Source organism: Gavialis gangeticus, unplaced genomic scaffold (genome assembly GCF_001723915.1).
Source record: "Gavialis gangeticus isolate Ggan-Ray unplaced genomic scaffold, GavGan_comp1, whole genome shotgun sequence".
Classification (NCBI taxonomy): domain Eukaryota; kingdom Metazoa; phylum Chordata; order Crocodylia; family Gavialidae; genus Gavialis; species Gavialis gangeticus.
In genome coordinates, this window is record NW_017729034.1 from 32,362,080 (window position 1) to 32,386,079 (window position 24,000).

Genomic DNA, 24,000 nt, shown 5'->3' on the forward strand with positions numbered 1-24,000 from the left:
ATATATATAGGTACCAGTTGAACATCATGTTTTATTGATATATTTTACAATTTGGAAGCCTACCAATGCCTCAATCATTATAATAAAAATAAATCCTAAACACCTATATATTTCAGTGTTTGATTTTGGTTTTTTTATCATAGAAAATCAGAGCTCCCCCTGTCCCCTTCCTTTACAAGGACAAAGGTCTGGCTGCAGCTGTTGCCCCAACTGCTTTGTGGCACTGAACAGCTCTGATATGCTGTTTCCCCTCACTCCCAAACCACATCTCCCTCCACCATGCTGGTGGCCCCTGGCCCTGCCAGTGCCCCTCACTCTCAACCCCCAGCCCCCCAGCCCAGTCTCCCCAGTGTGTGGGGACCTTGGTGGGTGTGTGGGGCAGCAGGGAGTGTGTGTGGGGCAAGGCAGGAGTGTGTAGGGCAGAGGAGGGTTCCTGACCATAAGTGATGCCATAGGCCAGGGGTTTTCAACCTTTTCTTAACTAGTGAACCCCTTCTGGTGTTGGTAGCTGGATGCAGGGTGGGTAGTGCTTGCAGGCACTGGCCACCGCCACCCACCTCCCTGCATCACCGCGCACTGCTTTTCCATTGCTGGTCGCATGTGCGGCTCCATGGACTGTTGATGGGCCACACGCGATAGTGACCGGCTGAGGAAAAGCAGTGCGTGGCATGGTTGAGGCTACCTTGTGTGAGGCCCCCCCTGCATCCGGCCAGCAGCGCCTGTGTGGCCCGCAGAGGGGTGCCACTGCCCTCAACCTGGCCCTGCAGGCCCTGCTCCTGGGAGGCGGCAGCATGGGGTGGCGGCTAGCAGAGGCAGCCACCACATGTTAGTCCCACTGCCCCATGTCCTTCTGCAGAGGGGCACCTCCTCACCCTCGACTACTAGCCGAGGACAGCAGCTCAGCAGCAAATCAGGAGAGCAAGCTGGGCTGGGGGGTGGGAGGTGGTGTGGTGTGCCACATGGGACCGGCGCCAGTGCCCCTTCCCCGGGTAAGAGCCGTGTGTACCCCCTGTGACTTTTCCAAATACCTCTAGGGGTACACATACCCCCAGCTGACAACCCCTGACATAGGCAATGCATCGGGGTGAACTGGGGGGCACATGCCCCCCATATTTCTGCCCCCACAGCAGACATAGTGTTGCAACTTGGCTGGACTGGCACCAGGCAGGAGCTACTTATGCAGCCCAGTGGGCAGGACCCAGCGTGACAAGGTGGAGCAGGGTGGTGAGACTCATTGCTGTGACTGCCAGGACTCCCATGCCAGCCGTGCCACCAGTAGCCCAAGGAGTAATGGACTGGGGGGGGCGGGGGGGCGGCACACTGCTCGCACCTCCTCCTGTCACCAGCCGCTCGCACACCGGGCTGCAGCTCTACTCCACCATGGCCCAGCTGCTGCCACTCCCCTCAGGACACCCTCCCCTGCAACCCACCTCCCCTCTAGGGTAAAGCCACAGCTTGAGTGGAGTGGCAGAGGTGGTAACCAGGCTATGGTGGCAGGGCAGAGCTGCAGTCTGGTGCGGGTGCAGCTGGAGGCAGGAGGAGGTGAGGGCTGTGCAGCCCCCACTTGGTCCGTTACTCCTTGCAGTGCTGGCGGCATGGCTGGCACTGGGGTACCAGTGGCAGCAGCGACCAGTCTCACCACCCTGCTGCACCCTCCCATGCTGGGTCCCTCTGACTGGGCTCCAGAGGAGGCTCCTGTGCAGTGCCAGTCCAGCCAGGCTGCAGGCCTGTGCCCACCATGGGCACACAAATCTGGTGGGGCACGTGCCCCCTCCATTCCCTCTGGACATGTTGCCTATGCACCCTCTGCTCTCCTGACGCATAGCCTATGCACCCTCCCCATACACTTACTCTGTTGGAAGCTGCGTTAACTACCACACTGCCTGGCTGCCACGTGCATGTGTGCACATGCATATGGTGCCCCCTGCTTGATCACCCTCCTCCCCACTGCCCCCAGCAGCCCCTTGGCTAGCTGAAACTCTGCCAGCCTGCAAGGGGAAATCTGTGGATTTCTGTGTTTTTCTCATTTCAAGGAGAAAATTCGTGTTTTTCCATAGCAAACAGAAAACTCTGATCCCTGGTTATGATTTATTTGGTCAGCTCACTTATTCATACTCTACAGTATGAATGTTGGGGGCTAATGTTAAACATAATTAGAAAAAATGTTTTTAAAAATAAATAAGAAACTTCGTAATTTAGATATAGAAAAATGTGAGCTGTTGGCCAAATTCTGCTCTTAGTTATTTCAAGTTTAAATTCAAAGTGATTTCAGTTAATCCAATTCAAACTGTCCTGTCACCACTGTACATTTGTTCTGTGGGTATATAAAACTATGAAGCAGGAAATTTTCTGCATTTACATACGGCATACCAAGATCAGAAAGTGGTTGGCTCTGGAAAGAAGGTTGTTTGGCCAGCATCTGCTGGAATCTAATTGCCTTGGACTACTGCAAGGGCCTTTTACGTAAGTTAAAGTAGCTACTGGAGTTATACCAGCTAGTGCTGTATACAGTTCTAGTTTCCTACTGTGTCCAAAATCTAGAGAGCACAAATCTTAGCCACTTTCATTAGGCTATACTAATTTCAGCTCCATCACAGGTCAGAATGAGAGCCACTGACTGCAATGGAATTGCTTTAGGTTAATTACAGTGTAACACACATCAGAATTTAGCTTATTATTTTTCCTTCTCCCAGCATTGCAAAGTATCCTAAACAGTAATGACCACGGATCCTGGTTTTCTCTGATTTAAAAAAATCCCCAATTTTCAGTTAAAAAAAAAGTGACCCCAAATCCACATGTTTCCGTGATTTAAATGAAACACCACTAATATATAGATGGTGTTTTATTTTAATCATGGAAAAATATGGATTTGGGGTTACTTTCTTTAAACCAAAAATTGGGGATTTTATTTCAATCAGAGAAAACCAGGATGCCTGGTAATGGCCAGTTCTAGGGAAAATTTCTGTCCATATTATAATTACATATGCACCTGCATATGCGTACACCTAAAAGTATATGCTTTGCTTTGTTACTGTAAAACAGGTTGAGTGTTTTACCTTACATGTCATAAAGATACCGTGCTTCTAATTTACCCACAAAATGCAGCATTTTTACCTTAATAGCTCAGGCAGAAAACTTTGAAAACCTAGCACAACCTAGCAGTTATCAAAACTATGTACTGCAATATAGAAATCAAAGGCACCTGAAAACTAACATCTGGGCTGATCCTAGTGCCCACAACACCCTCTTTGTACAACTCCCCAGCAAGCCCAAATGACCATGAAGCACTGCTCTGCTATGGATCTGATCCCTGAGCAACCTAAAGCTGTCATAACCAACTCCATACCGTATCTCCTCTGTAGACTCAAAGAAACAGGAGTATAAGGGGAGAGAAACATTGGTGAAGCAGATCCATGTTTTTGCTACCCCAGCTGTCACAATGTTTCCTTAAGGGCAAGGATCAGCTATATAGGCCCAAGTTTGGGGAACCTTCTCTCCCCTCTACAATGCAACTTGTTTTAAAACATGCATCAAGACCACTGCCTTTAGGTCCATATTTGGTCACAAACACAAGTTGGAATTTGAAACATCTTTAAAATTAAATCTGCCTCTTCATCCGTATGCTTAACAATGTAATGTATGCTTACCAAATCAACACTGCTTGGCACATTGACTAGTCCTCAAAACAAAGAAATTGTAGAGCTGAATGTGAATAAATGTTTGTTAATGTACTCAGGTCAAAGCTGCAACCTTGTGACAGTATGCAATTTAAATCTGCTGTGTTCATTTTTAAAGAAAACATTTTAACTCAAAGAATCAAAAGAGCTCAACAGAAACAGACAGAGGTCATTAAAGGTATTTTTAACAAAATAATTCCAAACAAAAATTAATCCTTTAATACAGTGTTAAGGGATTTTATTTTTCTGAAAGACACCACTAGTACCAGCCATTTAAAAATAAAAGTAAATTTCTTTCTGGAAGTAGCAGTTGTAAATTTGTTGATACAAGTATGTCAACACTGAAAGCTATACATTTCAGAAATATTAATAATGTCATTAGACTTCTTTATTTATATTGTTATCAAAACTATTTTCCCAGAATTTTCTTAAGTTTTAGTAGGAAAAAAATCTGGCAGATACTTCAGCAATGAACGCTGTGAAATGATCTAACAGATGGCTGTCCATCTTCCAGACTGTTGAGAGCCACACACTGTGGGGGATGCGTGCCCTGGGGACCATCCCCTTAGGCCTCTTCCCCTCACCATGCTCCAAGCTAGCTCCCCCCCAACCATGTGCACAACCCAGCTCCTCCCACCTCACCATATGTGCAGCCTAGCTCTCTCCTTGCCACATGCACAGCACAGGGTGCCCCTCACTGCACACACAGCCTCCCCTCCCAGCCCCAAACACCATGGAGGCAGCCTGCCCCATATTGTGGGCAGCTCCTTTCCTCCTGGCCACATGTGCGGGACCCCTGCCCACCCCATTCCAGCCATGCACATCACAAAGGCATCCCACCTGTAGCAAACAGAAGGGGCAGTCTGGCTCCCTGCTTTGCAGAGCCTGGCACTGTCCTTTGCAAAATAAATAGCACGGTCACCCCAGCACACTCTGTCTGCACCATGCTGCCCCTGGAGCAGGGCAAGAATCAAAAGCCAGAGGGAGGCAGAGTCCAGAGACCCCAGCTGCTGCAAGAGCAATGAATGGATTGGTGGTTGTATCACAGGCAGCCTGAAGGCTTTTAGCTGGACAGACCTAATCTAACATTATTCTCAGTGTTGCAACATTGCTCTCTATCTGTTTCATAAGACGCTTCATATTCCTTTTTATGTATTATGTAAGTGATTTATGATAAGAATGTTAAGAAATTCCTCCACAAAAGGTAATGGAAAGTTTAGATTTTCAAGTTCATGCTGTACACATGCGTTTCGTAACAGTAACTGTAAATCTTAAAGTATTATGCTTCTTTTGATACATATTCTGGAACGTATGAGTTCATAATACTACTGGGAAAGATTTCTAGAAATTAGGAGGACTGTTTAAGTACCTGACACCATGGAAGAAAGGTCTCATTTTTAGATTAGTTATAAAGGTGGGACATGTTAACAGGACTCATAGATGAAGGACGATTTGAATCAGTCTCTGAAGCTGTCATAGAAGAAAGTTAATAGAATCTCAAATCCTGAAATTTCTTTTGGAAAGCAGGCAGTCATCTTTACAAAGATGAACCTTGCCTGCAAAGGGCACATTTTTCTACCTTAATTAAAAATGGAGTTTTTCTGAGTTTAGGAACAAAGTAGTTCCTGAGTAAGCCAACCATGTAAGCAAGCCCTGAATTTGAAGTAGAAGTAAGTCTCTTTGTCATCAGTAAGATCTAGGTACAGGCTTAAATGCTTTGCTGAAATGGAGCCTACTTTTCTTGTGATAAGATGGTCAGTGTAATAGACATACCCTCATAAATATCTAGCTATACAAAAAAAGACCTCTTGTTTCTCATGGTAGCCAAAGCTCATCACGTGATTGGTCTTGGTTTAGAATTTCACTACCAAATTTAATGAGCTCACAATTCTTAAGGTTAACTTGGCCTGGGAACAAGTTCTCTTTCCCAAGTTACTGATTTTTCATTTTTTCCTCACCAAGTAGCTGTCGGGAAGTTCTCCCTCCTTTGATCTTTATCATGTTGCAGCTGAGACGACAAACCACTGAATGGATGCAAGGAAATATATTTAAATCTCTTTAGTAAAGAGCCTGGCACTGTCCTCTGCAAAATAAATAGCATGGTCACCCCAGCACACTCTGTCTGCACCATGCTGCCCCTGGAGCAGGGCAAGAATCAAAAGCCAGAGGGAGACAGAGTCCAGCGACCCCAGCTGCTGCAAGAGCAACGAGTGGAGTGGTGGTTGTATCACAGGCAGCCTGAAGGCTTAGTAAAGAGATTTAACTAAGGACTAAGTAAAATGGGCCATATATTGATAGTAAATTCTAATAAGCCTTTACTTATTGGAGGTGAACTTTTTTTTTCTTTTAGCGATGGGACTCCAAAAATTCAAATAATCTATGAGTTTTGTCTTGGACAGAAAATGCTTCAAAGCCAAAGTCTGTGTCATTCTAGGTCATAATTTCTGAAAGTGCTGAAAGTCATTTAGTAAAAAATATCTGGCACAGAAATAATCTGCATTAAAGACCCAGGCTGACCAGTTGACCACAGAGACCTTTTAGGAACTAAGTGGAACATTCCATTCCACCCTTTTCAATTGCTCTCTCTGAAATTTTTCTCTGTAGCCTGGGACTAAGGATGCCAAATGGATGATAGAGAATAAAAAGCAAATGTGCAAAGCCTTATGCAGTATCAGCCTAGGTACCAAGAAAGCTCTTAGAAATGTTTGATCTAGAAAGGGAACTCACAGAAATAGAAAGCCTAGCTGTGACCATTGTATATCCAACAACCCACACTGTCTATCCTGTTTAAGTTCCTGAAAATCCATTAGTGATTCTACTTTTGTAATAAACTCTTTATTTACCCTTAAGAATGAGTCACAAAAGCCAGCAAGGAAAGGGAGGACCCGCATACTTTTGGTATTAACAGTTTTTCAGAGATGTGAACAGAGTAGAACAGGGATTACACTAAATTTACCTGCATGCTTAATAGGTGGCAGAGAACCTGGCCCCTGATGTTTTACTAAAAGCCCTAGATGCTGGAATTAAGAGACTGTGTATGTGAAAACTCCCACCCTCTCACCCCTCACCCCTTTTTTTGAGTTTTTAGCTTTTATGGATGCTAGGAAAAGCTTGAAAACATGGAACAAATGCACCTTAAAGATATCCTATTATGTAATGACTGCAGAAACCAGCAATCAAATAAAATAATCCAAAAAATAATACTAAAGTAGTTTTGTGTTGTTGAACACACCTCATGGATTCTGGGACCTATCACATGATTTATGTCTAACTTAGAATTTCACTCTGGCAGAAAATCTGTTGAATTCATGCTCTTCTATTTCTTTCCTTTCCAGGCTGCTGAAAAAACACCTGCTGTCTCTAGATTGGCTATAAAGAGGAGAGATTTTCAGATGCAAGAAGTTTGGAACAAACAAGCTTTGACTACCAATCCAAAGCCTTCAATCTAAACAAGAAAGAATGAAAGTCCAGAGAAGTATGTTATCAGTACCTCCTCTGTAAGTTTATCTCTTGTATCACACACTAGGAGAACATGAGTACAAATAAAACATTTCTGAAAAATGTCCTTCCCCAAACTGTATAGGGAACCTGGCATTCTAAAATGTCTAAACTAATATAAATGTCTACACAGAAAGGAGGCCTCATAAAAATTAGGTTTTTTTATGATCAGCAATGAAGGGTGGATATTAGATGCAAGAAAAATCTGAATCAGAAAGGATGGATTAAAATATATATCAGTTTGAATCTAGGACTGGGCCCCAAATAGCAGATACAGCTAAGAACAGTCTACACTAAAACAGAATCCCCTAACTGGCAAATGAAAATAAATATAGGATCATGGGAAAGTAGGGCTGGAAAGGACCTCATGAGGTCATCAAGTTCAGCCCCCTGCTCAAGGCAGGATCACCCCTAAACTAAACCATCCCAGTCAACTGTCTGTGTAACCTTCTCTTGAATATTTCCAGGGATGGTGAGCTGCAGTGTTGCCATATCCTTGTGGCAATGGGATTCAGAAGCACCAAATAGTGGGGGTAGCTGATTGTTAGAGTGGTACTATCTCATACTTTGGACCTATAGCGTACTTCCCAAAAAGTTTAGCTACTTCTAAGGACATGGAGGAGAACAAGATGATTAGGAACAGCCAACATGGATTCATCATCAGGCCTGATCAACTTGATTTCCTTCTATGACAAGAAGGTGGGCTCTGTGGAGAACAGGGGAAGAGCAATAGATGTGATATATCTTGACTTTAGCAAGACTTCTGATACTATCTCTCACTACATTCTCATTAATAAGGTAAAGAAACAGCCTATATGAAATAATTGCAGGGTAGATACATAACTGACTAGGTCATTGTGCTCAATGAGTAGTTATCAATGGTTCTATGTCTAGGTAGGAGAAGGCATCAAGTGGGGTTCCTCAGGTCTGAACTGGGTCCCATATTATCTTCACTGATGATTTGAAGAATTGGACTGATTGCACGCTTAGCAAATTTGCAGACAACAAGAAGTTCAGTGGAGATGGTGACGTTTGGTAGGGTAGGGCTAGTATTCAAGACAACGCTGATAAAATTTGAGAAATGGACTGAAATCAAGTGGATACAATTCAGTGAAGACAAATGCAAAGTCCTACACTTCGGACAGAACAATCACATGCACAAATAGAGATTGGGAAATGACTGGCTGTACTGCAGTACTGCAGAAAAGGACCAGAGAGGACATGAACATGAACAAACAGTGTGATTGGGGTGGCTTAGTAAGGGACAATCTTGCCTTGATCAGGAAGTTGAACTAGTTGACCTCCTGAGGTCCTATCCAATCCTACTGTTCAATGATTATATAACACATGATCAAAACCCAGAAATTAATTTAGATCTCCTAAAACATAACTAATAAAAACAGCATGCTGCCACATACAGGCCTAGATTAATTCAGTTAAAATTCAAGAACTGAGATTTTAAGAAGTGACATGTAATTCTGGATATCTCCATTGCCACGTTTCCAGGTAGAGAAACCTAAAAGAGCCTGCTGGTTAGAAGGTGGATTCTGGGCAATTTCTGAACATAAGGTCCATAGTGCACTAGCTTCCTGTTAGGGCTGTGCGAAGCTTCAGTAGCTGATTTGATTTGGAGGAGACTTGCCTTGATTCGGTGACCAAATCTCCAAATCTGAACTGAATTGGGAGACCAAGTAAAAGCTCCAAGTTGATTCAAAGCATCTGAATCGATTCGGGAAAAGCGTAAGCCAATCAGGAGATTTCGCCATAGACTAAACAGGCAGCTGACAGCTGCCTCCAGCTGGTAAGTCTGCTGGGGTTGGGGAATGCGCAGGGGGGGCATTACTCAGGGAGAGGGGCAGGGACAGGGGATGTGGGAGCGGCAGCACTAGGAGCAGGGGCTCTGCTCTACTGCTGCTTGTCCAGTTGGGGCAGGGGGGAGGGTTGGGATGCGGGCACAGCTTTCTCTAGGCAGAAAGGGGCAAGTGGCAGCAGGGCATAGCCCTGCATCCTGCCCCTGCTGGAGTGAGCTATGCCTGCATCACACCCCCCTGCACCCTAACTGGGCAAGCAGCAGCAGGGAACAGCCCCTGCAGCTCCCCCCGTTGAGTCAGAGGCAGGCACAGCCAGAGGATGGGGCCTGGCAAGGCAGCCATGGGGGCTTCTCCCACAGCTCCCCCCGCCCAGGGAGAGACAGGCATAGCGAGAGGAGCTGTGGGAGAACCTGCATCCACCCAGCTGTGCCTGCCTCTCCCTGGCTGATCCAAATCACTGAATATCTCTGAACCTTCCGAAGCTGATTTGGCTAAATCGTTTCAGAATGGTGTTCAAATCTCCAAACGGAATCACTGTCCTCCGAATCGGCCAAATCTGAATCTTAATTGAATACTTCCCTATTCACACGGGCCTACTTCCAATTTGCTTTGATTACAATTAAAACATTGGAACAATATATTATCTGGGACACCCAATAATTTAGGGAACTTTTACTAGGTTTAAAAAATATAGCAATATTTAACAAAGGCATAATAGTTGGCAGCAGTTAACATATAGCAGTACTGGAGATAAAGAACATAAGACATGCTACACTGGGTCAGACCACAGGTCCATCTAGTCCAATATTCTATACCCCACAGTAGCATAGAGCAGACTGCTATGGGAAAGAGTATTTGTGTGGGACTATGCAGGCTGATCTGCCATTTTCCCTCTTCTCTTACAGTTCCAGCATTTAGAGGCCTAGGAAGTCCTCTGTGGAGCTTGCACCTGTAGCTATAATGTTTAATACCCTTTGATGGAAGTAATTTCCTATTTAGACACTGGAAAATACCCTGGTAATGAAGATACCATTGGTGGTTAGTATTAACCTTTCAATGATGATCAAAGGAGCTTGTAAGAGAAGTTTGTAATATCAAGGGGTAAATACATGAGATATATATAGTATGCATGACCAGGATATAACACAACAGGTTTAAGTAACCTATTGGGAAATCCAGTATTTCAGGAATGTATATATGATCACAAAAATCTGCCTGAAACTGCTGCTGAAATCAGTGAGACAAATCCTGAAGTCCAGAATCATGTATACGATGGTGAAATTTGGCTGAACCATTAATGTGCAAATAAGCACCCTGGTTCTATAAACCATTCCACATGTGCTTCACTTTAAGTACATTCCCAAGGACAGTGGGGAATTAGCAACAGTCAGTGAGATTTCACTGTCTTTAAGTTAAGTACATTTGCAAATGTTCACAGGACTGCACCATAGTATAAACAGCTATCTAGCTAACTGAGAAGCAACAAATATCCAGGTATTTTTATAATTCTTCAAAGTAAAAATTTTAAAGAGCAATGTGTTAGCTTCTTTTTTAAAAGCCCCTCCCCTCAAACTTAATTTCTGCCCTCCTGACCTCTTTGACAGCTCTTTTATCTCACTTATTTTCTCAAGAAAACCATTATCTTAATGAAAAACCAATAAATACAATCCTAAACCTATTTAAAAATTAGGAACCAGAAATTAGAGTTGTCTTGTATGTTATGACAAATAATATAAAACTATGCTAATAGTCTTTTGAGTTTAAAGGCAGCCTTGGGGTCTTCATGTGTGTATATGTAATAAATCATCCATTGAAAAGATAATTACTGCATTACTGAGGGGAAAAAACTAGCTTGATAGCAATTATACTAAACTATTCAAATGGAAGTGCACACAGATGGTTCTTTGTTATCCAACACACTTTAGTAAGAGAGTTGTTTCATTACATTAGTTCACTCAGTTAAAAGGAAATAATCAGGATCTTGTTATTAATCACAGTAATACCACATTGGCTTTATAAACTGAGGAGGTTTTTGACTGCAAAAACAAATTGGAACAAAAAAGGCTGATTAGGCACTTAGATCAGAATTTTCAAAAATGGTGAGAGCTGGATGATGTCTGGGAGAAAAGGGTGATCTTTCTTGGCTGCCCTGAATATAACACCAGTTTTTAGGAAGCTGTTTGACTGTGGGAAGGAGTTTAAAATACATCTCCAGTATTGCTTACTCTGGCAAGGCTTTGGCCCCTACCACCATGGCATATGGCAGCATAATTTTCAGAAAGGTGCAATTTAACATGAAAATATGCGCATGCATAGGTCTATTTGACTATTCCCCATTCTGCAGTTCATTCCCATTTTTTGAGCAAACACATGACCCCTTTCCCCACACCCAACAAGCAAAACTCCACAGGTCTTCCATCTCAACATTGCTGTTGGCATCCTCAAGGTTTATGTCGTGTGGATAGCAAGCTCTCTCTAGATTCTTGTTTCCCCCTACCACATTCTACTAAAAAGGCACATCTGCTCCTCACAGCTGCTCCCAAGAGGGTAAACGAAGCTGTCTGGGGCAATTAGTAACAAAGCAACCTCCTTAAAAGTGATATGTTATTTCTGCAGATATAAGCAGTTTGAGGCAAATACAAAAACAATAAAACAGACTACAGTATATGCATTCCTAGCTTACCATATCCCACATGAGTATACTAATTCCCTAGAGACTCTCACATAGGGTCTCTTGCTGTGTAAACTTGATCCCCTGCCAGAGCTCATGAACAGTTCTCTAGACAAACCTGACAACTTCACCCCCTCACACTCCCTTGGCTTGAGGAAGCCATTGCATTATCTTTATATATAGTTCCCATTGAATTTGATCATTGTAGATGTCTACTACCTGCAGTAAGAAGCAAGATCAAAAACCAACAATAACTTTTCTTCAGTGACCCCCCCTATGTACAGTACTCATAAAACTATTACATCTTAGTATGCCCAAATTTATTACATATTAACTCCACACTGGTAACAAATACTATTACCTTTTTATCCACCATAACAAGCTCAGAGGGTTGGGGATGATACTGAATCCTCTCCTTTAGACAGCCATAATGCTGAGTTGCAGATCATGTCACTTTTTCCAGATGCTGAAAGACTTTGCACTTAATAGCCAGGATGCCTATTGTGGCACATATCATTCAGGCAGTTTCTCCAGAAATGGTTAAGGAGAATGTGTATCTAATAAATAGTGTGCAACATGTGTGTCTAATAAAACGCTTCGCCTCTATACGTCTCATCCTCATATGTCTCTATCAAGAAGAAGTCCTCAAGATTTGGCTTCTAATTCTGCTGTCTTGCTCTGCTCCTTTCTTTTTTTCTCTGCTCCACCTTCTTCTACTGGGTATCTATGACTTGCCCTCACAGGTCTGACTGCAGGTACACATCATTCCCTTCTACACCTTTTCCATTTCTTTTTTTCCCCAGTCATCTGACCCAACCCTACCTTCTCTGCTATTATTTTCCTCCAGTACCTCAAACCCACAACCTGAATGAGGGATTTGCACAGTGTTGCTATTAAGAAGTCAGGAAGCATGTATGCCACAAAGTCTAATGGAGAAATGCTCTGATGATGGTTCACATGTATTCCCCTGTGATAGAAGTGGCAGATTTTGAAAATTTTGCTTGTGTTCTTCAAAGCAGCACTATTTCCCCTTTGGTACACTTGGCTGGCTACTGTGTATCGTCTTATAACTGGATGATTTTTTTTAAGTACATTAACTAAATTATCCAAAGTTGCTACGTGGGTTTTGACACAAGTTATCCACTTACTCTCTCCTCTCTCAAAGTGTATCTTGGCAGCTTCTTGTGTCCCTGCAAAGAAACCAATGGCCCTTATATCCATAAGCCAAAACCACCACTAAGAGACTTCAGTTTACCCTTCCCTCTTGCCTGCCTTCCTTGCTCAGTTCTCTCCAGCATGTTCCTTAGTATCTGCTTGTTTTCTCTCTGTGTTTCTTTCCTTGTTTGTTGGTACAGCCTGTAAATCCCTTGCCTGTTACTCTATTCACCACTCCAAAGGTAGAAAGATCCTTTGCGACCACTTACGCCCACTTTGTGAAAATGCCATAAAAGTGCTAGCCTTATAACCTTGAAGATAACTAAATCAAAAAAGCCTCCAAGTTTCAAAGTAAGTCATTATAGATGTATGGACTGTACAAAATCAAAGGAAGGAAAGTTCTGCTTAATTTCATTGACTAATACCGATAAGGAATTCAAATTCATTTTAAATTGACATTCCTGCTTAACACTTCATATTTAGTGAGATCATGCTTTTGAATGTATATGCTTGACTTGGAGGGTAACTCTGCAAAGACTTACTAGAGGTTAACCTCTTCTTGGACATGAAGCTAGGAACTGCTCTTTTCTGAGGACTAATTCTGCTCTTGGTTATAATAAATGTAAAATGGGAAAAACTATATTAAACTAAATGGAACTACCAAAGTAATATACCTATAAATAAGTCCAGAATCAGGTCCATTTTTCTCAACAGCATAATGACACTGGGTTCCCATTCACTTCTAAACACATTTTTTTAAAGTACACATATAGAAAATAATTATTCGGTGATGGATGGAAAAATATATATTCCACAGTGCTTTAAACAGCATATATTCATGGGCAAAAAATAAAATGGGGGTCATGCTTTAAACAACTTCAGAAAAAGTTCAGAAAAAGGTTCAGCAACAACAACAAAACCCTTTAAGAAAATATTTAAATTTTCTCAGAAAAAATGCAAAGTTTAGAAAACCTAGAATTAAAAGTAAAAATTCTGTTTCAATAATGAAAATAGGGAAAAGTTCAGTGAAGTCAACTGTCAAAGACGTCCTATTTAAATTCACATAGTTCTACCTTATTAAAGGCTTGATTCTGCCACCAAACAAGCCCCAGGGCCTGTATTAGCTGTCTAAAGCCTCAGAGTGATGTACTGAGTTATCTGAAAAACCCACTCAGTTCAAAGTCAACTTCTATGGATGTGTGGAGGCCTCCATGGAATGGTAGTGAGCATATCACACAGGAGTACATAGCCTTGCAACACTGCATGGAGGGGCATTTCATTTGAGGTCGTATCTCCAACTTTGAGGTTCAGACATCATGAGCTGGGCTGGCCAGCCTTAAAACGTGCCCCCGTTACCATTGGGCTGCCTAGTTTTGCCATTCGTAATACAGCTTCATCATCTCTTCTGGGCATTTATACGCATGCATTTGTCTACTCCAACACACTGGAGAATTGGCATATCGGAGCAGACTCAATCAATCGAGTCTCGAATCTGCTGTGCATGCAAGCTGACATGCCCAGAGCCGCATCACATGCATTTGCATAAATAGCAAAACATGCATCAGCGCTGAGAAAATGGCAGTGGTACACTTTTGAACTAAAACACCTTCAATGTGTATTAGTTCAAAAGCTTGCTGCTGCCATTATCTCAGAGCTGATGTGCATTTTGCTGTTTATACACATGCATGGGCCACAGCACCAAGTGCTTTTAAAAGCATCTGGTGTTGCAGCGCAAGCATGTGTACCAATGCCATCTACTCGATCCCTGTCTGTGTGGATGACTCCTAGACTTGCAACCAGTGGGCATAGAGTATAAAAGGGGTTCTGTTGCCATGCTATATTCTGCACTATTTTGGATCCAAGCTATGTAGTAGAGCTATACCTTGCATCAATTACAGGATTAAACCCTATTGCTCACAGCAGCTTAGAAAATCTATCCTATATTACCAGTTTTGTCTGGTTTCTTTTTGCACTTTTTATTGTATATGTTCATGTGTACAATAAATATGTTAACACTGAAGAGATCTTTGAATCAGTAGCATAACGGAGGGGCCAGAGGGGAGGGCGCTGACTGGGGCAGCAGCCACGGGAGCTGATTTGGGGTGGCACAAAAATAGCAACTGCTGGCCAGCTGTTACCCCCAATTGCAACTGGCTCCTGTCCCTGCCCAGGGTGCAGAATCCCTTGTCCTACTTTGAATGATGAGGACTGATACACCTGTCATACTAATGTAAGTCAGATAGATTAGTTTAGCTCATAAGATTTGTTCAAAAGAAATTAGGTTAATTCATGACAAATATCTTACCCTGACAAAAGGTAGCATTGATCCTCTTGTAACCTTGAGGGCATTCCAGCATTTGACCATATCCTGGATAAGCTAGAAAAAATGGTTAGTTATTACAATGTGTAACATATTTATTTAGAAAGCCCAACACTTAAATTACTATGCAAGTTTTAAAAAATCATACATTAATATTTTTCAGGTTTCCCCAGGACAATCACTTTGAAGTCAGGAAATACCAAAGTTAAGGACGTACATACAAATTCAGTTGTCTCTTTCTGTGTATGTATGGCTATTGCCTTTAATTATCCAATCAAATCCTGCATCTCAGATAACACAACAACTAGAATAGTTTGAAATTAGGAAACTTGTTCTTTCATTCTACTCATTGTCATATATACTTGACTCATTTTTGCTCAAAGCATCTACAAACACCAGCTTCAAGGAGAGACCAAGCTGCAAAATTTAGATTTGAAAACTAGTTGAGAAATACATAAGCTACTGAAAATAATTGTTAGAATAAGAACATGTCTGAAACCTTATATGGCACATGCTGCTGCCTACATCATAATATATCTGACGTACTTGAAATCCATGGGAAAAATAAGGAGCCTAACATTATATTTTTATAACATTCAACCATCACTACAAGAAAGAAAACATAACTGTGATTTCTCTCTTACTCTTTTGTGTTTTAGAAGTCTCATTTACTGACCATTCATATGTTCTAATATCAATTACAAAGGGCAGAATAACAATAGAAACTGAATTTAGTTAGCCAAACTAAACGGTCCACATCTAAATAAAGTCTTTGTCTTTATTTATTGTTTTTTCTCTACTTAAAATTGATTTGGAGACCTTGAAAACTGTTCATTGACTCTCAAATATAATGTAATACAATGGAGAGGAGTTTCTTCTTTGAGTAATTGTAATACAGTCAAAATGGAAAGTTACATTTCGGCAGCATGTTACATTTTATTAAATATATAAAAATAAACTTTTGGTATTCTGAACTCACAAGTGCTTTAGCAAGTGCCAAGAAAGTATGTACACAGTAAGAATGATATAGCAGAGACACCTTACATTTAGTTAATTATTTTTTCTTTTAAAATATTTTTTTACATATAAACTGAGCCAAATATCTAAAAATAGTTTTTCATCAATACAAAGCTATCAGCTAACAAAGAACTGTTTGAATGGAACACATTTTCACTTGATTTCATTAGCATTGAACATTGGAGTTGCCCATTTATCCCTGAAGCTTAGTTTACCTGGGAACCAGTCAACTACAGAGAAAAAAGAAAGAGGCAAGTGGTAACTTTGTATTGTGTTGTAAGAGTTTAAGATAAAAGAATCATTTGAAATTAATTTTTTTTACATTTCATATTAAAAGGAAATGTATATCTTCTGGAATCAGTCACTGCAGCAGCAAATTTTGGAGCTAAATATTTGCTGTTTAATAATTATTGTGTTTTTGTTCTGCAAATTGCTTAGTTAGAAAGTGTCAGGCAAGGTTCTTTGTGTAGATGTGATATCTTTTATTAGACCGACTGAGTAGTTGGAAAAAGGTTTTTTGCAAGCTTTCGGGTGCAGTCACCTTTCTTCATGCATAGGAAGTCTCTGCTATTCTGAGACTCCAAGGAATGAGAGAAGCTAAAAGTGTGACAGCATGTGAGTGGGAATGTAAATAGGTAGAAATTAGGAAAACAAAAAGGTAGAGTAGGGAAGGGAGGGGGGAAAAATGACAGTGAAAATGCAAATTCCTCCTGATCAAGATTATCTTAACAGGTAAAATGACTAAGTGATACAGTAATACAATAAATATATAATTCTTGTACGTTTCAAAAGATGCAGCTTCCTTTAATTATATTATGAAAAGACATGGGCACGTTACTTCATGTAGTGACATGCAGTCATGGTTTTAAGACACTTGCAATTTCTGCCTTTACTGTGGGTGTAATTATTTGATTTTGAATGAAATAGTTGGACATTATGGCCGCCTATTCATGTGCTCGGAGGTGACGGGGGGGGAGCATTTTAATTAGAGCAATTCCTGGACAGTTGCTCTAATTTAAACACTTCACCATCACATGTACTAAGCTCCTTGTGTGTATTAAGTGTGCGTATTAAGTACCAAAATGCCCACAGGGTCACTCTAACTAAAGCTCATTTGACTAGGTTTAGTTAAAACACCCCTGTGGACGTTCTGAAATATGGGGTGGAACTTAATACACATGATGATGAGGTGATGCTGAAGCGTTCTAAATAGAATGCGGCAGAGCACATCTATAGAAACCCTATGATGTCATGGTTCTAGGGATATCTGCACCTTTATCCTATCCATTGCAGACTTTTCTGATGGCATTTGTTCAGGTGTCAGGCCTCAAGTGCCTTCACCTGTCCTGGGGGTAGAATTCTGCAATTCTCCCACTCCCTCAACTGGGCCCTGCGCATTGACTGTGTTTACACAGCAGGTCTGAATTAATTCTGACACCTGCAGTTCACTGCAGAAGTTAATGGCCAATGGCATGCAGTGACAAGAGAGCCTTCTTAAAACCATAATGTTTAGAAGTAGAAGAAAAGCATTTAGAGATTTAAAAAAAAGATTTACCAACAACAAGCAGTCTCTGTATGCATCTCTCCTATGCAGGGTTTACCATTCCCTGATGGTAAGCCAGGCAACTTATTTTCTTCAGTGTTCCCTCTCTTCCACTCCGAAGACCACTCTTTGGTACCCCTGAATAACTCTGCTCTTTCAAAAGGCCCTTTTAAAACTGCCAGACTTCGTTTATTCTTCCACATTCTTCCCAGGTTCCAGGCACTCTGCATGAAACTAATTTTGTGGGTTGGGTGGGTGGAGGTAGTGTCAGAGTCAGAGTGATGTTGTAGCCATGGTAATCCAGGACTTATGCAAGAATGAAGTCCTGTAAAAGACAGGACCCCCCAAAAAACCTTTTTCTCAAACACAGTAGAACAGGCATTGCTCCCCGATGTTCATCAAGTATTCGCTGAGGGGTCAAACCATACTTTTTTCTTTTCAGCCTGTTTTTCCAGTGAGTGAATATCCTAATAACCAGATTGATGTATATTATCCATACAGAATCCATATATTATTACGAAGCAGCTCCAATTACATCCCAATATTAGTATTTTAAAACAAATGAAACTTACGGTGAAAATTCTCACTATTGCCCTATCTTGGCTCCCAATGAAGTCAACGGGCATGTCTACATGTGTGCTTTAAAGCACAGTAGACTAATTTGTTGCGCATTAAAGCATCACTGTCTACACATGTGCAGCAATTACACTGGTGTGGACTAATTGACTGTGCTGTCAGATAGTCCCATCAGACACACGTACTATCCAACACCAGAGTAAATTACTGTGCTTAAATATGTAGATGGTGATGTTAGTATTAGTTTACTCCAGTGCACATTGTGCTGGAGTTTATTCAGTTACATTAATTGCACAGGTAGATGTGCTCAGTGGAAGTTTTAATACAGATTTAACAAGGAGCAGTTAGGCCATTATTGGGTACATCTACACACGATGTTGAATGTGCTAATTAGCTGCATAGTAAATGTCGTGAGTCTACATGCATGCCCCTATTAGGCTGAAGTAAATTCATTTACTCTGCAGCAGGATAGTACTTGTACTTACAAGTACTATCCTGCTGAAGAGTTTTTTACTCCGCAGAAGCACATGAGTAGGCACTGCCCTGGCTGGCTAGGGCAGAAGATTACTTCAGTGCATGTCTTCTGGCTAGCCCCCTGCTGAATCAGCCTTTTCCCCCAGCCACTCGCTCTGCAGCACACTGAGCTAGGGGGAATAGCCCTGGGCTGGCAGGCTGACCCCCACGGCCCTCTACCACCCAGGGCTACTCTGACCCTGCTAAATGTACTGCAGTCCCGGGTGCACATGCAAACAGCACACATAGAACACTAAGCTTGCATAGACATGCCCAATGAGTTCTTTTATGTCATTATGCACTTTCACTACAGACCCAATTCAATTCTCATTGAAATCAATGACTGCTTCACTGTTATTTTCTATGATGAGGGTGGGGAATCCAGCCAAACTAGGGGCAGTATAGCAGAAATGGGCTTTTTGTCCTTTTCCTAAGGGATAACTGCACTATGGCATCCCTTTTCCTGGTGCGGCTTACTGTCTCCTTCACATCAACTCAGCTATTCTGTACAATGCACTGCTGGATGTAAGGCTGGAACTGAGGCTTCACCAGTCCCATCATTCATTCCTGTTGACTTGTATCTAAACAGGACAAAATGTCTCTGGCAGCCATAACATCATTGTTCTAATTTTCTGCTCATGCTTTTCACTATTCTTAAAAAGAATTAAACTTATAACCACAGCAGCAGTCTTGAGCCAAGGCGTACATACACTGCAGTGCCAAAGTAAAACTTTCAGTGGACAGTATTTAGTAAGTCACTAAAGTACATATTTACATATATGCAAAAGTTCCATTTAATTCAATGGGACTTAACAACATGCCTAAAATGAAGCACATGCTACAGTATATAACTAAACAGGGAAACAAAAGAGAGAATTGTGGTACTGCCTGGTAGTGAAACTTGAGCAATGCTCAAATGCTTTGCTGAACTGGGGTCTTATTGACAACCAAACAGTAAAATTCAACCTGTGCAAAACTTGGCATTATAAAAATGCATCAATCTTAAGGAAAGGTCAGAAAGCATACCACCACAAAAGAGAAAGCCAAAGAAAATTTGTTTTCTTCCAAAATGACAAGTGGGAAAGTAATACCAATTTACAAAAGAAAACTGGAAAAATGACATGGGAGTATCATGACCCTGAAACTGCACCCTGTGAATGAATCAGCAATCAGGCATGATTGCATACCATTCAAATGTCAATGTGTTTAATACTTAATTCCTTCCTAGTCCTTCCTTTCTGGTAGTTTTAAAGCTAAGTCAATTTGCTTAGCTTTATGCAAAATGAGTCAGCCTACAAAATATTTTAAAATAGTAAAAGGGTGCATGGTAGAGAGGGTTTCATAAGAAGGAAGATTCTTTCTTTCAGCACGTACCTGAATAAAAAAACATGAATACATCACGTGTTTACAAACTCCACTTTCATTACTCAGTCAGGAAGTATCTCCAAGCTTATTATTGCAAAATCCCACAAGTTTTATGTATCAGTTGCTCCCTGTGTCTAAATAACCTGACCTTTTTGCACTAATTAGAAAAATAAAATAATAGTTTTTCATATTATTATGAAATTCATTAGAGGGTTCGTTAGAGGCAGGTCCTGTCAGACCAACCTAGTGGCCTTCTATGACCAAGTCACAAAATACTTAGAGGCAGGGGTAGCAGTGGACGTAGTCCTTCTGGACTTTTGGAAGGACTTCGACACTGTCTCTCACCCCATTCTCGTTAAAAAACTAGGGGACTGTGGTGTCAACACCCACACAGTCAAATGGGTCGCCAACTGGCTGGAGGGCCGCACCCAGAGAGTGGTGGTGGAGGCGTCATTTTCGACCTGGAGGGATGTGGGCAGTGGGGTCCCTCAGGGCTCGGTCCTCGGGCCTGCACTGTTCAACATCTTCATCAGTGACTTGGACAAGGGGGTGGAAAAGCACCCTGTTCAAATTCGCAGACAACACTAAGATGTGGGGAGAAGTGGGCACACTAGAAGGAAGGAATAAGCTGCAATCGGACCTAGACAGGTTACAGGGGTGGGAGGACGAGAATAAGATGGGATTCAACACTGACAAGTGCAAGGTGATGCACCCGGGGAGGAAGAACCAGCACCGCACCTACAGGCTGGGGAACTCCATTCTTGTCAGTGCAGAGGCAGAAAAGGATCTTGGAGTCATCATTGATGCCAAGATGAACATGGACCGGCAGTGTGGGGATGCAGTCCGGAAGGCCAATCGCACCTTGTCATGCATCCACACATGCATCACGAGCAGGTCCAGGGAGGTAATCCTCCCCCTCTATGAGGCACTGGTCAGGCTGCAGCTGGAGTACAGCGTCCAGTTCTGGGCACCGCACTTCAAGAGGGATGTGGACAACATGGAGAGGGTCCAGAGGAGGGCCACGCGCATGATCGGGGGCAGCAGGGCAGGACCTACGAGGACAGGCTACGGGACCTGAACCTGTTCAGCCTCCACAAGAGAAGGCTGAGGGGGGATCTAGTGGCCTGTTACAAACTAGTCAGGGGGGATCAGCAGGCATTGGGGGAGTCCCTATTCCCCCGAGCACTGCCAGGAGTGACTAGACATAATGGTCACAAGCTGGCAGAGGGTAGATTTAGGCTAGATATCAGGAGGTGCTACTTCATGGTCAGGGTGGCTAGGATCTGGAACCAACTTCCAAGCGAAGTGGTACTGGCTCCTACCCTGGGGGTCTTTAAGAGGAGGCTAGATGAACATCTTGCCAGGGTCATTTGATCCCAGTACTCTTTCCTGCCATGGCAGGGGGTCGGACTTAATGATCTGCTCAGGTCCCTTCCGACCCTACAAACTATGAAACTATGACACTATACCAATTAGTCTGTTTTTACAAATATGCTCATGTGTCATTAGCTCAGTTTTCAGTGGTAAATTTCTACATACTAAATGGTTATGCCTATTCTTTTCAACCACTGAGAAGGAGGACTGTGATTCAGAAGCCATGCATCCCTCCAATTAAGTTCCAGCCTAGCTGCACCACACCGAATACACAAATATAAGATCAAACTCCAGAAAAAGATAGTGGCACCTGCAGAGTCTTTTTTAAGCTAAAGGAGGAAGTGAGATGCTGCTCTCACCTTTATCTAATATTTTAGTAGGTATAGCATTTGCAGAGCAGTTAGGGAGATGTGGCTTGAAGCTCCTCCTTGGCCTAAGGGAGGAACACACACCATTCGGGAGATGTAGTTCCAATACCACTAACACTTACAAGAATGACCCATCAGTTCTTGGAGAAAGGGTTTCCGTGCCTACCATCAAGAGAGCATTCTGGGCTATGGCTCTGAAGTGGATGGAGATGCCTTTGGGAAACAGGATTTAAAACACAGCCCATTCCTCAATACTTCCTATTGGCTCTCTCCAGGCACCTGCACGCAGAGATTCATTTAGATGATTACCTACTCAGCAAACTGGCTGTTCTAGATTCCACTCTGAGGCATCTAAAGCTCCCCTTGTATCATACAAGAAGTGCAGGTGGCTCTGAATTCTGCTATGGGAGTTGGGCTTAAAAATTTAGACCCTGCAGCACTTAGTTTTAATGGGTGCCTGTAGATGTGTGGGGATGCTGCTCCAACGCACTGTAATTACAGGACGTCAGAGCAGCCTCAATTAATTGAGTCTGTTGGAGCATGCTCATTAGCATGCTTCAACAGCCTCCACATCTTGTGTATTCAGTGTCTCCATGCCTCAGAATGGTGGCGGGGATGCTTTAACTAAAGCTTGTCAAATGAGCTTTACTTAAAGAGCCCTCACCACCATTTTGAAGTGCGGGATGCTGAATACACAAGACACTGAATGCGCTTTACAGCGGCCCTCGGAGCCACTCTAATTTAAGTGTCCCCCACCTCCAGAACACATGCAAAGAGGCCCAATGTGCCTAAGTCTAGTAGTATAACTATGGGTGGGTGAGCAGAAATGAGCCCTGGGCATTGCATAAAGGGATTCCCTCATAAACAAGGGGGCACTGAACCCCCTCATTGCCCTCTCTCCCTTGCACCTTGACATTTCTCTGCAGCAGCTCTGGAAGCACAGTGCAGAGAAATGGTGGTAGCATGCATTGCAGGAGCAGTGGCTGGAGGTTTGCTGTCACTACGGGAGATATCACCTCCTTTCTTGCTACTAAAAACTGATGCGTATAGTGTAGTACTGGCCAGTTATGCTCTGCCTAAGTCTCTTATTGCATATAGCCTTTAAGATGCAAAAAGTACCTTACTAGTCTTTAAACTAAGGTGCTCTGAAACACAAAATGCCCTACCCATAAAACAATGGGCCAGACTAAGTCAATAAAAATCAGTGCAGTATTAATACTCCTGAGAATCTGGAACCCCTGGCAACACCGGCCCATCAGAACACATGTAATACCCAGGAAAGGTCAGCAATACTATGATCTAAAGCTTCTTTTGTTTGAGAATTTTACATAGAACACATTATTAGACTTGGAGACAAAGATTTGTAGGCAAAACAATCAATGCATTTCCCTGGATTAGGAACCTACTGTTGCTAATTGTTAAGAGGCGAATTGGGCTTATGGTACAAAGTGCTGAAACAGAAGTATGTTTAATTCCCTGCATTGCCATTGGTTTGCTGGGTGACTTTGTAAAACTCACACCATGTCTCTGTGCCTGACTCGTCTCATATATGAAATGGGTATAAAGATAATCAGGGATCCGGGTTTTCCGTTTCTCATGGGAAAACGGAAAAAAAAGTGGATTTTCCCTTTTAACTGAGAAAAACAGGGATTTCTCATTTTAATAGAGAAACGTGGATTTTCCACTTTTGCAAAGAGGTCTCTGCAGACTTGCAAAGTTCCAGCCTGAAAGAGGCTGGGGGGAGCAGGAGGAGGGCTGTCAGGAAGGAGGCTCCATGTGCATGTTCCCAGCAGTGGCAACAAGCTTCCCCACCTGGCCCCGCTCTGCCCTGCCATGTTGGGTTCTACTCACTGGGCCACAGAGGCCCCTGGAGGGAGGGCAGCAGAGCAGGGAGGCCAAGTCTGCAGTAGGCAGCCTGCATCCACCCCCCACGTGGGCTCTGGTCTAGCTGTGCTGCCTGAAGCGGAGGGGGAGCTGGGCTCCATGCTCTGCTCCCCACTCAGACCACAGCAGCCACTTCCTCCCATATGTGGCAGCCTGGGCTTGGGCACTGCTGCAGGGGGCAGGAGGCTGTGGACCCAGGTCCCTGGCCCCATATCCCTGGCAGCTGGG

The 24,000-nt window shown here is 42.7% G+C and overlaps 1 protein-coding gene across 1 annotated transcript in view; it reads right to left on the minus strand.

Annotated features, from left to right (window-relative positions):
* The window catches only part of LTBP1 (latent transforming growth factor beta binding protein 1), a 461,583-nt gene that overhangs the window by 200,986 nt on the left and 236,597 nt on the right, over window positions 1-24,000 (minus strand). Inside the window, exon 8 of the mRNA XM_019526927.1 lies at window positions 15,118-15,189. Within this exon, the coding sequence (XP_019382472.1) occupies window positions 15,118-15,189 (72 nt within the window). The remainder of the gene's footprint in view (window positions 1-15,117; window positions 15,190-24,000) is intronic.